The following is a 15761-nucleotide window of genomic DNA, read 5'->3' as shown; positions in this document are numbered from 1 at the left end:
TGGGCAGGTAACTGACACCTGGATACACCTGGGCAGGTAACTCACACCTGGATACACCTGGACAGGTAACTGACCCTACACCTGATAATTCACCACGGGCTGGGGAGGGACACACCTGGGCAGGTAACTCACACCTGGGCAGGTAACAGATCTCACAGCTGGACAGGTAACTCACACCTGGACACATCTGGGCAGGTAACTGACCCTACACCTGACCAGGTAACACACCACGGGCTGGGGAGAGACACACCTGGGCAGGTGAGTCACACCTGGACAGGTAACAGATCTCACAGCTGGGCAGGTAACACACCTGGATACACCTGGGCAGCTAAGTGACCCCACACCTGGGCAGGTGAGTCACACCTGGCCAGGTAATCCACCACGGTGAAAAACGCAGAAATCCCCAATCTGGGGTTCCCCAAATCCCTTTTTTTCACCCCAATTTCAGTTCCCAGGACCCAAATTTGCCGTTTTTCACCCCAATTTCAGGTCCCAGACCCAAATTTGCCGTTTTTCACCCCAATTTCAGTTCCCAGACCCAAATTTGCCGTTTTTCACCCCAATTTCAGTTCCCAGACCCAAATTTGTCGTTTTTTGCCCCATTTCAGTTCCCAGACCCAAATTTGCCGTTTTTCACCCCAATTTCAGTTCCCAGGACCCAAATTTGCCGTTTTTCACCCCAGTTTCAGTTCCCAGACCCAAATTTGCCGTTTTTCACCCCAATTTCAGGTCCCAGACCCAAATTTGCCATTTTTCACCCCAATTTCAGTTCCCAGACCCAAATTTGCCGTTTTTCACCCCAATTTCAGTTCCCAGACCCAAATTTGCCGTTTTTCACCCCAATTTCAGTTCCCAGAGCCAAATTTGCCGTTTTTCACCCCAATTTCAGTTCCCAGACCCAAATTTGCCGTTTTTTGCCCCAATTTCAGTTCCCAGACCCAAATTTGCCGTTTTTTCACCCCAATTTCAGTTCCCAGACCCAAATTTGCCGTTTTTCACCCCAGTTTCAGTTCCCAGACCCAAATTTGCCGTTTTTCACCCCAATTTCAGTTCCCAGACCCAAATTTGCCGTTTTTCACCCCAATTTCAGTTCCCAGACCCAAATTTGCCGTTTTTTGCCCAATTTCAGTTCCCAGACCCAAAATCGCCGTTTTTCACCCCAATTTCAGTTCCCAGGACCCAAATTTGCCGTTTTTCACCCCCATTTCAGTTCCCAGCCCCAAATTTGCCGTTTTTTGCCCCAATTTCAGTTCCCAGACCCAAATTTGCCGTTTTTCACCCCGATTTCAGTTCCCAGCCCCAAATTTGCCGTTTTTCACCCTAATTTCAGTTCCCAGCCCCAAATTTGCCGTTTTTCACCCCAATTTCAGTTCCCAGACCCAAATTTGCCGTTTTTTGCCCAATTTCAGTTCCCAGAGCCAAATTTGCCGTTTTTCACCCCAATTTCAGTTCCCAGACCCAAATTTGCCGTTTTCCACCCCAATTTCAGTTCCCAGACCCAAATTTGCCGTTTTTCACCCCAATTTCAGTTCCCAGGACCCAAATTTGCCGTTTTTCACCCCAATTTCAGTTCCCAGACCCAAATTTGCCGTTTTTTGCCCCAATTTCAGTTCCTAAGCCCCAAATTTGCCGTTTTTCACCCCAATTTCAGTTCCCAGACCCAAATTTGCCGTTTTCCACCCCAATTTCAGTTCCCAGACCCAAATTTGCCGTTTTTCACCCCAATTTCAGTTCCCAGACCCAAATTTGCCGTTTTTTGCCCAATTTCAGTTCCCAGACCCAAATTTGCCGTTTTTCACCCCAATTTCAGTTCCCAGGACCCAAATTTGCCGTTTTTCACCCCAATTTCAGTTCCCAGACCCAAATTTGCCGTTTTTTGCCCCAATTTCAGTTCCCAGACCCCAATTTGCCGTTTTCCACCCCAATTTCAGTTCCCAGACCCAAATTTGCCGTTTTTCACCCCAATTTCAGTTCCCAGGACCCAAATTTGCCGTTTTTCACCCCAATTTCAGTTCCCAGACCCAAATTTGCCGTTTTTCACCCCCGTTTCAGTTCCCAGACCCAAATTTGCCGTTTTTCACCCCAGTTTCAGTTCCCAGCCCCAAATTTGCCGTTTTTTGTCCCGTTTCAGTTCCCAGCCCCAAATTTGCCCAAAATCGCCGTTTTTCGCCCCGATTTCAGCCCCACCTCGCCGTTGTCCTTGTCGACGCTGTGCGACTCGTCCAGGATCCGATCCACCTCCACGTAGTCGGGGTTGAAGGGCTCCTCGTCCTGCCCAAAGACCCAAAATTGACGCTTTTCTCCCCAAATCCTCCTTCCCCTCCACTGACCCCCAAAATCCCCCATTTTTCCCCCAAAATCCCCAATTTTTCCACCCAAAATTTCCCAATTTTTATCCCCAAAATCCCCAATTTTTCCCCCCAAAATCCCCAATTTTTCCCCCCAAATTTCCCAACTTTTAACCCCAAAATTCCCAATTTTTCCTCTCCAAATCCCCAATTTTTCCCCCCAAAATCCTCAATTTTCCACAAAAATTCCAAATTTTTAATCCCCAAATTTCCCAATTTTTAACCTCAACAATCCCCAATTTTTCCTCCCAAAATTCCCAATTTTCCCCCCAAAATCCCCATTTTCCCCTCAAAATCCCCAATTTTTATCCCCAAAATCCCCAATTTTTACCCAAAATTCCCAATTTTGAACCCCAAAATTCCCAAATTTTTAACCCCAAAAATCCCCAATTTTAAATCCCCAAAAATTCCCATTTTTTGACCTCAAAAATTTCTAATTTTAACCCCAAAATCCCCACTTTTAACCCCCAAAATCCCCATTTTTAACACCCAAACATTCCCAATTTTTAACACCAAAAATTCCCAATTTTTAAATCCCAAAATTCCCAATTTTTAACCCAAAAATTCCCAATTTTAACCCCCAAAATCCCCAATTTTTAACCGCCAAAATCCCAATTTTTAACCCCAAAAATTCCCATTTTTTAACCCCCAAATTTCCCAATTTTTAACCCCAAATTTCCCAATTTTTAACCTCCAAAATCCCCATTTTTAACCCCAAATAATCCCAATTTTTAACCCCAAAATACCAATTTTAAATCCCCAAAATCCAATTTTTAACCCCCAAAATTCCAAATTTTTAAACCCCAAAAATTCCCAATTTTTAACCCCCAAATTTCCCCATTTTTAACCCCCAAATTTCCCAAATTTTAACCCCAAAAATTCCCAATTTTAACTTCCAAAATTCCTAATTTTTAACCCCAAAACCCCCATTTTTAACCCCCAAAATTCCCAATTTTAACTTCCAATATTCCCAATTTTAAAATCCCCAAATTTCCGAATTTTTAACCCCAAAAATCCCCATTTTTACCTCCAAAATCCCCAATTTTAAACTCCAAAAATTCCCAATTATTAATCCCCAAATTTCCAATTTTTAACTCCAAAAATTCCCAATTTTTAACCCCCAAAATCCCTATTTTAAACCCCAAAAATTCCCAATTTGAACCCCCAAATTTCCCAATTTTTAACCCCAAAAATTCCCGATTTCTCACCCCCAAAAATTCCCAATTTCTAACCCCAAAATTCCCAATTTTTAACCCCAAATGTCCCAATTTTTAACTCCAAAATCCCTAATTTTAACCTCCAAAATCCCCATTTTTCCCCCAAAATTCCCATTTTAACCCCAAAATACTAATTAACCCCAAAAATTCACAATTTTAAACCCCAAAATCCCCAATTTTTAACCCCCAAAATTCCCAATTTTTAACCCCAAAAATTCAGTTTTAAATCCCAAAAGTTCCCAATTTTTAACCCCAAAACTCTTCATTTTTAACCCCAAATTCTCCATTTTTAACCCTTAAAATCCCCATTTTTAACCCTTAAAATCCCCATTTTTCCCCCCAAAACCCCCATTTTTCCCCCCAAAAATCCCCTTTTTCCCCCCAAAATCCCCTTTTTTCCCCCCAAACTCCCATTTTTCCCCAAAACCCGGGGAATTGGCCCCAAACCTCGTGGAAGAAATGCCGCATCTGGCTCATCTTGGTCTTGAAGCGTTTCAGTTTCTGGTGGATCCTCTTGTCCTTCTCCAGCTGCGCGATCGTCGCCCACTCGCAGTGCAGGTACGAGCTGGGGGCGGGGGCCATCAGAGCCACGCCCCAACCGGGACGGCCAATCGGATGGAGCCACTCCAAAATCCCCAAAACGGCCCCAAAATGCCCCAAAATGGCCCCCAAAATGCCCCAAAATGGCCCCAAATGGCTCCAAAATGGCCCCAAAATGGCCCCGCCCTTCTCCAGCTGCGCGATCGTCGCCCACTCGCAGTGCAGGTACGAGCTGGGGGCGGGGCCGTCAGAGCCACGCCCCCACCGGGACGGCCAATCCGATTGAGCCACCCCAAAATCCACAAAATGGCCCCAAAATGGCCCCCAAAATGGCCCCGCCCTTCTCCGCCAATGTTGCCCCACTCGCAGTGCAGGTACGAGCTGGGGGCGGGGCCGTCAGAGCCACGCCCCACCCAGGACGGCCAATCGGATTGAGCCACCCCAAAAAGCCAGAAATGGCCCCAAAATGGCCCAAAATGGCCCCAAAATGAGCCCAAAGTGACCAGAAATGACCAGAAATGACCCAAAACAACCCCAAATGACCCCAGAGTGACCCTGAGTGACCACAAATGACCCCAAATGACCCCAAATGACCCCGAACATGAGCAGCAATGACCACAATGACCATAAATTACCAGAAATGACCCCAGAGTGACCCCAAAGTGCCCAGAAATGACCAGAAATGACCCTGAGTGACCCCAAAGTGACCCCAAAATGACCATAAATGACCAAAATGACCCCGAAATAACCAGAAATGACCAGAAATGACCTCGAGTGACCCCCGAGTGACCCCCGAGTGACCCCGAGTGACCCCAGAAATGACCCCCAGAAGCGACCCCGAGTGACCCCCGAGTGACCCCGAGTGACCCCAGTGACCCCAAGTGACCCCTCCAGCACTCACTAGTTCTTGTACTTGACGAAGAAACTCCTCGGCCTCCACCACCTGTCCCGAGGGCAGCTGAGGAGGAGGAGGAGGAGGAGGAGGAGGGGTGAGGAGGAGGAGGAGGGTGGGGAGGAAGGCCGGGGTCACCCCCCCCCCTCCCCCCCTCCGGCCGCCGGGCTCACCTCCTTCTTGACCAGGCGCATGGAGAGCACCTTGTCCACGATGGCCGCGTCCTCCTCGCTCGGGTTCTCCTGCGCACAGCGAGGAGGAGGAGGTGAGGGAAGGGCAGGGGGGTGGGGATTGAAGGGCAGGGGGAGGGGAGGGGGAGTGAGGGCAGGGGGAGGGGAGGAGGGTGAGGAGGAGGAGGGGGAGGAGGAAGGGGAGAGGATGGGGAGGAAGGGCAGGGACACGGAGGGTGAGGAGGAGGAGGGTGAGGAAGGTCAGGGAGGTGGGGAGGGAAGGGCAGGGAGGTGGAGGTGAGGAGGAGGAGGGTGAGGGGGAGGGCAGGGGGAGGAGGAAGGGCAGGAGGGTGGGGAGGAAGGTCAGGGAGGTGGAGGTGAGGAGGAGTAGGACGAAGTCAGGGAGATGGAGGAGGTGAGGAGGAGGAGGATGGGGATGAAGGTCAGGGACATGGAGGAGCTGAAGATGATGAAGATGATGAAGATGATGAGGATGATGAAGGGCACCCACCACGAAGAACTGCATGGAGGGCAGGGCGCTGTCGGCGCCCTCGGGCTCGGCCGGCGGCAGCGCGGGCGGCGCCGGGGGCGGCTCCTGCTCGGGGCGCGCCGGCCCCGTCACGTCCAGCTCCTCGTCCTCCTCGTCGTCCGTCAGCTTGATGTCCAGGTCCTCCGTGTACTTCTTCCGCTTCACCTGCCGGTTGGAGCGCCGCTTCTGCAGGTGGGAGACAGGTGGGACAGGTGAGACATGGACAGGTGAGACAGGTGAGACATGGACAGGTGAGACATGGACAGACAGACAGGTGAGACACAGCTCGACGTCCAGGTCCTCCGTGTACTTCTTGTCCATCACCTGCCGGTTGGAGCAGCACTTTTGGAGGGGGGACAGGGAGGAGACATGGACAGGTGAGATAGGTGAGACATGGACAGGTGAGACATGGACAGGTGAGACATGGACAGGTGAGACATGGACAGGTGAGAGATGGACAGAGAGATGGGGACAGGTGAGACACAGCTCGATGTCCAGGTCCTCCGTGTACTTCTTCCGCTTCACCTGCCGGGTTGGAGCGCCGCTTCTGCAGGTGAGACAGGTGAGACATGGACAGGTGAGACATGAACAGGTGAGACATGGACAGACAGGTGAGACATGGACAGACAGGTGAGACATGGACAGACAGGTGAGACACAGCTCGATGTCCAGGTCCTCCGTGTACTTCTTGTGCATCACCTGCCGGTTGGAGCAGCACTTTTGGAGGGGGAGAGGTGAGACATGGACAGGTGAGACATGGACAGGTGAGGACAGGTGAGACATGGACAGGTGAGACAGGTGAGACATGGACAGACAGGTGAGACATGGACAGGTGGAGACATGGACAGACAGACAGGTGAGACACAGCTCGATGTCCAGGTCCTCCGTGTACTTCTTGTGCATCACCTGCCGGTTGGAGCAGCACTTTTGGAGGGGGAGAGGTGAGACATGGACAGGTGAGACATGGACAGGTAAGAGAGACCAGGTTAGGTGGGACACAGCCAGGTGAGACATGAACAGGTGGGACACCGCCAGGTGACCCCACCCACCTAGGTGACCTCATCTCCCATCGCCGAGACACGCTCCGCTGAGACACGCCCACCTCAGGTGAGACCCGTACAGGGGAGACACGCCCACCTCAGGTGAGACCCGTACAGGAGAGACACGCCCAGCTCAGGTGAGACCCGTACAGGTGAGACACGCCCAGCTCAGGTGAGACCCATACAGGGGAGACACGCCCAGCTCAGGTGAGACCCGTACAGGTGAGACACGCCCACCTCAGGTGAGACCCGTACAGGTGAGACACGCCCACCTCAGGTGAGACCCGCACAGGGGAGACACGCCCACCTCAGGTGAGACCCGTACAGGGGAGACACGCCCAGCTCAGGTGAGACCCGTACAGGTGAGACACGCCCACCTCAGGTGAGACCCGTACAGGTGAGACACGCCCACCTCAGGTGAGACCCGTACAGGTGAGACACGCCCACCTCAGGTGAGACCCGTACAGGTGAGACACGCCCAGCTCAGGTGAGACATGAACAGGTGAGACACGCCCACCTCAGGTGAGACCCGTTACAGGGGGAGACACGCCCACCTCAGGTGAGACCCGTACAGGGGAGACACGCCCCACCTCAGGTGAGACCCGTACAGGTGAGACACGCCCACCTAGGTGAGACCCGTACAGGTGAGACACGCCCAGCTCAGGTGAGACCCGTACAGGAGAGACACGCCCAGCTCAGGTGAGACCCGTACAGGGGAGACACGCCCACCTCAGGTGAGACCCGTACAGGTGAGACACGCCCACCTCAGGTGAGACCCGTACAGGTGAGACACGCCCACTACAGGTGAGACCCGTACGGGGGAGACACGCCCACCTCAGGTGAGACCCGTACAGGTGAGACACGCCCACCTCAGGTGAGACCCGTACAGGTGAGACACGCCCACCTCAGGTGAGACCCGTACAGGTGAGACACGCCCAGCTCAGGTGACCCCACCCGCCCAGGTGCCCCGGAGGCCCCGCCCACCCGCAGGTGCCCACCTGCACGCTGGCGTCGTCGTCGTGGCGCGGGGACGGCGCCGGCAGCGCCTCCGAGTCCGAGTTGTCCGAGCTGGCGTTGCGCTTGCGCTTCTTACCCACCACGGGGGTGATGGTGCTGCGGGCAGAGTGACCCTGAGTGACCCCTGAGTGACCCCTGAGTGACCACTGAGTGACCTCTGAGTGACCCCTGAGTGACCCCTGAGTGACCCTGAGTGACCCCTGAGTGACCCTGAGTGACCCCTGAGTGACCAATGAGCGACCCCTGAGTGACCCTGAGTGACCCCTGAGTGACCCTGAGTGACCCTGAGTGACCCTGAGTGACCCCTGAGTGACCCCTGAGTGACCCCTGAGTGACCCCTGAGTGACCAGAGAGTGACCCCTGAGTGACCTGAGTGACCCTGAGTGACCCCTGAGTGACCCTGAGTGACCCCTGAGTGATCCTGAGTGACCACTGAGTGACCCCTGAGTGACCAGAGAGTGACCCCTGAGTGACCCTGAGTGACCCCTGAGTGACCCCTGAGTGACCAGAGAGTGACCCCTGAGTGACCCTGAGTGACCCTGAGTGACCCCTGAGTGACCCATGAGTGACCCCTGAGTGACCAGAGAGTGACCCCTGAGTGACCCCTGAGTGACCCTGAGTGACCCCTGAGTGACCCTGAGTGACCCCTGAGTGATCCTGAGTGACCACTGAGTGACCCCTGAGGTGACCAGAGAGTGACCCCTGAGTGACCCTGAGTGACCCCTGAGTGACCCCTGAGTACCCCTGAGTGACCTCTGAGTGACCCCTGAGTGACCCTGAGTGACCCCTGAGTGACCCTGAGTGACCCTGAGTGACCCCTGAGTGACCACCTGACCACAGAGTGACCCCTTGACCAACGGGCCACAGACCTACTGACTGATGGACAGAGTGACCACTGACCAACCACTGACCAACTGACCACTGACCGACTGACCGGTGACCACTGACCACTGACCACTGACCGACTGACCGGTGACCAAATGACCGCTGAGTGACCACTGACCAACCACTGACCGACTGACAGACTGACCAACCACTGACCACACTGACCACTGACCACACTGACCACTGACCCAGTGACCACTGACCAACCAACCACTGACTGACTGACTGACCGGTGAGTGACCACTGACCAACCACTGACTGACCACTGACCCAGTGACCACTGACCAACCAACCACTGACTGACTGACCAACCACTGACCACACTGACCACTGACCAAGTGACCACACTGACAACTGACCAACCAACCACTGACTGACTGACTGACTGACCAACCACTGACCACTGACCAGTGACCACACTGACCACTGACCAACCAACCACTGACCAACTGACCACTGACCAACCACTGACCAACTGACCAAGTGACCACACTGACCACTGGCCACTGACCACACTGACCACTGACCAACTGACCACTGACCACTGACCACTGACAGACTGACTGACAGACTGACCAACCACTGACCACTGACCACTGACCGAGTGACCAACTGACCACTGACCACTGACCACACTGACCACTGACCGAGTGACCCACTGACCACACTGACCACTGGCCACACTGACTGCACTGACCAGTGACCACACTGACCACTGACCGAGTGACCCACTGACCACACTGACCACTGGCCACACTGACTGCACTGACCAGTGACCACACTGACCACTGACCGAGTGACCCACTGACCAGTGACCGAGTGACCACTGACTGCACTGACCGCTGTGGTCACCGTGATCACAGGGACCAACTGACCATACGAAGCCCTGATGACCACCAAGACCAACGCTGACCACCATGGACACCAAACTTTGATGGCCACCAACACCGTGATGACCACCAAGCCTTGATGACCACCAACACCACGATGGACACCAAGCTCCGATGACCACCAACACCACGATGACCACCAAGCCTTGATGACCACCAACACCACGATGGACACCAAGTTCTGATGACCACCAACACCACGATGGACACCAAGCTCTGATGACCACCAAGAGAAAACTTGACCACAATGGACACCAAGCCTTGATGACCACCAAGACCACGATGGACACCAACCTCCAATGGCCACCAAGACCACGATGGACACCAAGCCTTGATGACCACCAACACCACGATGGACACCAACCTCCGATGACCACCAACACCACAATGACCACCAAGCCTTGATGGCCACCAACACCACGATGACCACCCAACCTCCGATGACCACCAACACCACGATGACCACCAACACCACGATGGACACCAACCTCCGATGACCACCAAGCCCACGATGACCACCCAGCCTTGATGACCACCAAGCCCACGATGACCACCAACCTCAGGTGACCGCCCCACCTGTGTCTCACCTGGCCTTGCCCCTGGCCTTGCTCTTGCCGCCGCCCTGCCCCTTGCCGCGCCGCGGCCGCTCCTCCTTGGCCGCGCCCCTGTCCTTGCGCCGCCGCTTGCGGTCGCTCTCGTCCTCGGGCCGGACGCTGGGCAGCTCGTCCTCGTTGAGCACCCGCGGGATGTTCTGCTCGCCGCGGGCGCGGGCGCGCGCGATGGCCTCGGCCACGATGCGGTTGGCCTTCTCCTGCTTCTTCTGGTGCTCCAGCCGCCGGCTCTCGTCCGAGCCGCCCCGCGGCGACGGCGCGCCGCCGGCGCCGGCCATCGCGGTCATCTCGGCGCCGCTCAGGACTTTGACCACCGAGAGGCCGCTGGAGGAGGTGCCCGAGGAGGAGCCGGCCTGGGGAGGGGAGCGGTCAGTGGTCAGTGAGGGGGTGGAGGGGTGACCACCACGCTGAGATGGTGGCCAGCACGGCCTTGGTTGGGTGGTGGTCAGCACGGCCTTGGTTGGGTGACCACCACCCAAACCCAACTGACCACCACCCCAACCCCACTGATCTCCACTCCCAGCCCCACTGACCACCCCCAGCCCCACTGACCACCCCCACCCCACTGACCACCCCCACCCCACTGACCACTCCCAAGTTTGAGTGACCACCCCCACCCCACTGACCACCCCCAAGTTTGAGTGACCACTCCCAACCCCACTGAGACCACCCCCAGCCCCACTGACCACTCCCAGCCCCACTGAGCACCCCCAGCCCCAACTGACCACCCCCAGCCCCACTGACCACTCCCAAGTTTGAGTGACCACTCCCACCCCACTGACCACTCCCACCCCCACTGACCACCCCCAGCCCCACTGACCACTCCCAAGTTTGAGTGACCACCCCCAGCCCCACTGACCACCCCCCACCCCCACTGACCACCCCCACCCCACTGACCACCCCCAGCCCCACTGACCACCCCCAGCCCCACTGACCACCCCCAGCCCCACTGACCACCCCCACCCCCACTGACCACCCCCACCCCACTGACCACCCCCACCCCACTGACCGCCCCCAGCCCCACTGACCACCCCCAGCCCCACTGACCACCCCCACCCCACTGACCACCCCCAGCCCCACTGACCGCCCCCAGCCCCACTGACCACTCCCAGCCCCACTGACCACCCCCACCCTCACTGACCACCCCCACCCCCACTGACCACCCCCACCCCACTGACCACCCCCACCCCACTGACCACTCCCAGCCCCACTGACCCCTCCCAGCCCCACTGACCCCTCCCAGCCCCACTGACCCCTCCCAGCCCCACTGACCCCTCCCAGCCCCACTGACCACCCCCAGCCCCACTGACCACCCCCACCCCACTGACCACTCCCACCCCACTGACCACCCCCAGCCCCACTGACCACCCCCAGCCCCACTGACCCCTCCCAGCCCCACTGACCACCCCCAGCCCCACTGACCACCCCCAGCCCCACTGACCACCCCCAGCCCCACTGACCACCCCCACCCCACTGACCACCCCCACCCCCACTGACCACTCCCAGCCCCACTGACCACCCCCAGCCCCACCGACCACCCCCACCCCACTGACCACTCCCAGCCCCACTGACCACCCCCAGCCCCACCGACCACCCCCACCCCACTGACCACTCCCAGCCCCACTGACCACCCCTAACCCCACTGACCACCCCCAGCCCCACTGACCACTCCCAGCCCCACTGACCACCCCCACCCCACTGACCACCCCCACCCCCACTGACCACCCCCACCCCACTCCCCCCCTCCCCCGCTCACCTGCGGCTGCAGCACCACCTTGAGGGGCACGGTCAGCCTCTGGCCGGCCCCGCCCACCACCTGCGGCACCTGGGCCACGCCCACGGGCCCCGCCCCGGCCTGCTGGATCAGCTGGATCTTCTGCGGCTGCCCGGCCTGGCCGGCGGCGGCCGGAGGCTGCACCTGCAGCTGGATGGTCACCACCTTGGCCGGGGCGCCGGGCGTGGCCTTGGCCGGAGCGCCGGGCGTGGCCGCGGCCCCGCCCTGGAGGAGGAGCTTGCCGGGCAAGGTGCCCAGGACGACGTGGCGCTGGCCCGGGGGGGGCGCCGGGGCCGGGCTGCTGCTGCAGGACCAGCGTGATGCGCTTGGACTCGCCCTGCGGACACGAGGGGGACAGTGAGGGATGGACAGACGGACATTGGGGTCGGTGAGGGGATGGACAGACGGACACTGGGGTCAGTGGGTCATGGTCAGTGTGGGGATGGACAGACGGACACTGGGGTCAGTGAGGGATGGACAGACGGACACTGGGGTCAGTGTGGGGATGGACAGACGGACACTGGGGTCAGTGTGGGATGGACAGACGGACACTGGGGTCAGTGAGGGGATGGACAGACGGACACTGGGGTCAGTGTGGGGATGGACAGACGGACACTGGGGTCAGTGAGGGATGGACAGACGGACACTGGGGTCAGTGTGGGATGGACAGACGGACACTGGGGTCAGTGAGGGATGGACAGACGGACACTGGGGTCAGTGAGGGATGGACAGACGGACACTGGGGTCAGTGTGGGGATGGACAGACGGACACTGGGGTCAGTGAGGGGATGGACAGACGGACATTGGGGTCAGTGAGGGGATGGACAGACGGACACTGGGGTCAGTGTGGGATGGACAGACGGACACTGGGGTCAGTGTGGGATGGACAGACGGACACCGGGGTCAGTGTGGGATGGACAGACGGACACTGGGGTCAGTGTGGGATGGACAGACGGACACTGGGGTCAGTGTGGGATGGACAGACGGACACTGGGGTCAGTGAGGGACGGACAGACGGGACACTGGGGTCAGTGAGGGATGGACAGACGGACACTGGGGTCAGTGTGGGGATGGACAGACGGACACTGGGGTCAGTGAGGGATGGACAGACGGACACTGGGGTCAGTGTGGGGATGGACAGACGGACACTGGGGTCAGTGAGGGGATGGACAGACGGACACTGGGGTCAGTGTGGGATGGACAGACGGACACTGGGGTCAGTGTGGGATGGACAGACGGACACTGGGGTCAGTGAGGGATGGACAGACGGACACTGGGGTCAGTGTGGGGATGGACAGACGGACACTGGGGTCAGTGAGGGGATGGACAGACGGACACTGGGGTCAGTGTGGGATGGACAGACGGACACTGGGGTCAGTGTGGGATGGACAGACGGACACTGGGGTCAGTGAGGGGATGGACAGACGGACACTGGGGTCAGTGAGGGGATGGACAGACGGACACTGGGGTCAGTGAGGGATGGACAGACGGACACTGGGGTCAGTGAGGGATGGACAGACGGACACTGGGGTCAGTGAGGGGATGGACAGACGGACACTGAGGTCAGTGAGGGGATGGACAGACGGACACCGGGGTCAGTGAGGGATGGACAGACAGACACTGGGGTCAGTGAGGGGATGGACAGACGGACACTGGGGTCAGTGTGGGACGGACAGACGGACACTGGGGTCAGTGTGGGATGGACAGACGGACACTGGGGTCAGTGAGGGGGATGGACAGACGGACACTGGGGTCAGTGAGGGATGGACAGACGGACACTGGGGTCACTCAGGGATGGACAGACGGACACTGGGGTCAGTGAGGGATGGACAGACAGACACTGGGGTCAGTGTGGGATGGACAGACGGACACTGGGGTCAGTGTGGGACGGACAGACGGACACTGGGGTCAGTGTGGGATGGACAGACGGACACTGGGGTCAGTCTGGGATGGACAGACGGACACTGGGGTCAGTGAGGGGATGGACAGACGGACACTGGGGTCAGTGTGGGATGGACAGACGGACACTGGGGTCAGTGTGGGATGGACAAGGGTCAGGGGTCAGTGTTGGGTCAGGGGTCAGTGTTGGGTCAGGGGTCAGTGTGAGGGGTCAGAGGTCAGGGTTGGGTCAGTGTGAGTGGACGCAGAGGTCAGCAGAGATGGACAAGATTAAAACCACACCTGGCCACACCCATACCTCACCTGGACATCCCAAATGCCCCCCAAACCTCACCTGGCCACACCCAAACCTCACCTGTCCCCCCCAGGCCCCTCCCCAACCCCACCTGTCCCTTCCAGGCCCCTCCCTGTCCCCACCTGTCCCCTCCCAGCCCCCACCTGTCCCTCCCAGACCCCTCCCAGACCCCACCTGTCCCCACCTGTCCCCTCCCTGTCCACACCTGTCCCCTCCCTGTCCCCCCCAGCCCCCACCTGTCCCCTCCCAGCCCCCACCTGTCCCCCCCAGCCCCCACCTGTCCCCGCCGGGCCCCTCCCCACTCACCTGGGCGGGCCCCAGGCTCAGGCCGGGTTTCAGGGGGGGTCCCAGGTGCGCCCCCCGCCGCCGCCTTCAGGGGCTGCAGCAGCAGCTGCTTCACCTGCCGCCCCCCCGCCGCCGCCGCCACGCCCCCCGCCGCCGCCACGCCCCCTTTGGCCACGCCCCCCGCCGCCGTGGCCACGCCCGGCCGGATTTGGGGCGGGGCCGCCCCCAGCACCTTGGCCAAGGTGACTTTGCCGCCGTTGGGCGGGGCCGGGGCGGGGCCGCCGGGGGGCGGGGCTTTGAGGATGACGATTTTGGGGGGGGGTCCCGCCGCCGCCGCTGTGGGGGCGGGGGGAGGGGCGGAGACCCCCATGAAGGGATTGCCCTGACTCAGCACCTCGGCCTCAGGGGCGGGGGGGAGGGGCGGGGCGGGGGGCGCGGCGGGCGGGGGGTCCTGGGGGGGCGGGTCCGGGGGTCCCGGGGGGGGGGTCCAGGGCCCCCGAGAGCCCCAAGGCTTCGGCCAGGGGGTCGCTGGGGGGAGGGGCGGGCGGGGGGGCCACCAGGTCCTCGGGGGGGAGGGGGTCCAGCCCCCCGAAGAGGTTGGGGTCGTCAAAGAGGTCCATGATGGGGTCGGCCATGGTGGGGAGGGGGCGCGACCCCCGAGTTTGGGGGGGTTTGGGGGGGGGCTGACCCTGAAAATCCCAAAATTTGGGGGGTTCGGGGGGGGGCAAGGCCGAAAAATGGGAATTTGGGGGGGGGGATTGGGGGGTCCTGAGTGCAGAAATTTGAGCAGAAATCAAAAATTTGGGGGGTCCTGACCCCGGAAATCAAAAATTTGGGGGGGTTCTGAAACCAAAAAATCAAAAAATTTGGGGGGGGTTTGTGGGGGTCCTGACCCCGGAAATCCAAAATTTGGGGGGTTCTGGGGGGTCCCGACTCCCAAAATCCAAAATTCGGGGGAGGTTTGGAGGTCCTGACCCCAAAAAATCTGAAATTTTGGGGGAGTTTGGGGGGTCCTGACCCTGAAAATGCCCAAATTTGGGGAGGTCTGGGGGGGCTGAAGCCAAAAATCCAAAATTTGAGGGGGATTTGGGGGGGGATGAACCAAAAACTCGAAAATTCAGGGGGGAATTGGGGGTCCTAACCCCAAAAATCTGAAATTTGGGGGAGGTTTGGAGGGTCCTAACCCCAAAAATCTGAAATTTGGGGGAGGTTTGGAGGGGTCCTAACCCCAAAAATCTGAAATTTGGGGGAGGTTTGGAGGGGTCCTAACCCCAAAAATCTGAAATTTGGGGGAGGTTTGGAGGGTCCTGACCCCGAAAATCCGAAATTTGGGGACTCTGAAGCCAAAAATCAAAAACGTGGGGGAAGT

The 15761-nt window shown here is 58.4% G+C and overlaps 1 protein-coding gene across 1 annotated transcript in view; it reads right to left on the bottom strand.

Annotated features, from left to right (window-relative positions):
- CHD8 (chromodomain helicase DNA binding protein 8) overlaps nucleotides 1–15076 on the bottom strand; it is a 63810-nt gene extending 48734 nt beyond the window's left edge. Inside the window, 13 exon segments of the mRNA XM_059837577.1 lie at nucleotides 2188–2271; nucleotides 4013–4130; nucleotides 5007–5029; nucleotides 5031–5063; nucleotides 5171–5239; nucleotides 5679–5882; nucleotides 7735–7849; nucleotides 10116–10492; nucleotides 11896–12213; nucleotides 12215–12250; nucleotides 14414–14456; nucleotides 14458–14806; nucleotides 14856–15076. Of these exon segments, the coding sequence (XP_059693560.1) occupies nucleotides 2188–2271; nucleotides 4013–4130; nucleotides 5007–5029; nucleotides 5031–5063; nucleotides 5171–5239; nucleotides 5679–5882; nucleotides 7735–7849; nucleotides 10116–10492; nucleotides 11896–12213; nucleotides 12215–12250; nucleotides 14414–14456; nucleotides 14458–14806; nucleotides 14856–15027 (1941 nt within the window). The 5' untranslated portion in view covers nucleotides 15028–15076.
- Nucleotides 15077–15761: the final 685 nt, after the last annotated feature.

Source organism: Haemorhous mexicanus, unplaced genomic scaffold (assembly GCF_027477595.1).
Source record: "Haemorhous mexicanus isolate bHaeMex1 unplaced genomic scaffold, bHaeMex1.pri scaffold_163_ctg1, whole genome shotgun sequence".
Classification (NCBI taxonomy): Eukaryota; Metazoa; Chordata; class Aves; order Passeriformes; family Fringillidae; genus Haemorhous; species Haemorhous mexicanus.
The sequence above is the reverse complement of the archived record's forward strand: the minus strand, read 5'-3'. Positions and strand labels throughout refer to the sequence as shown.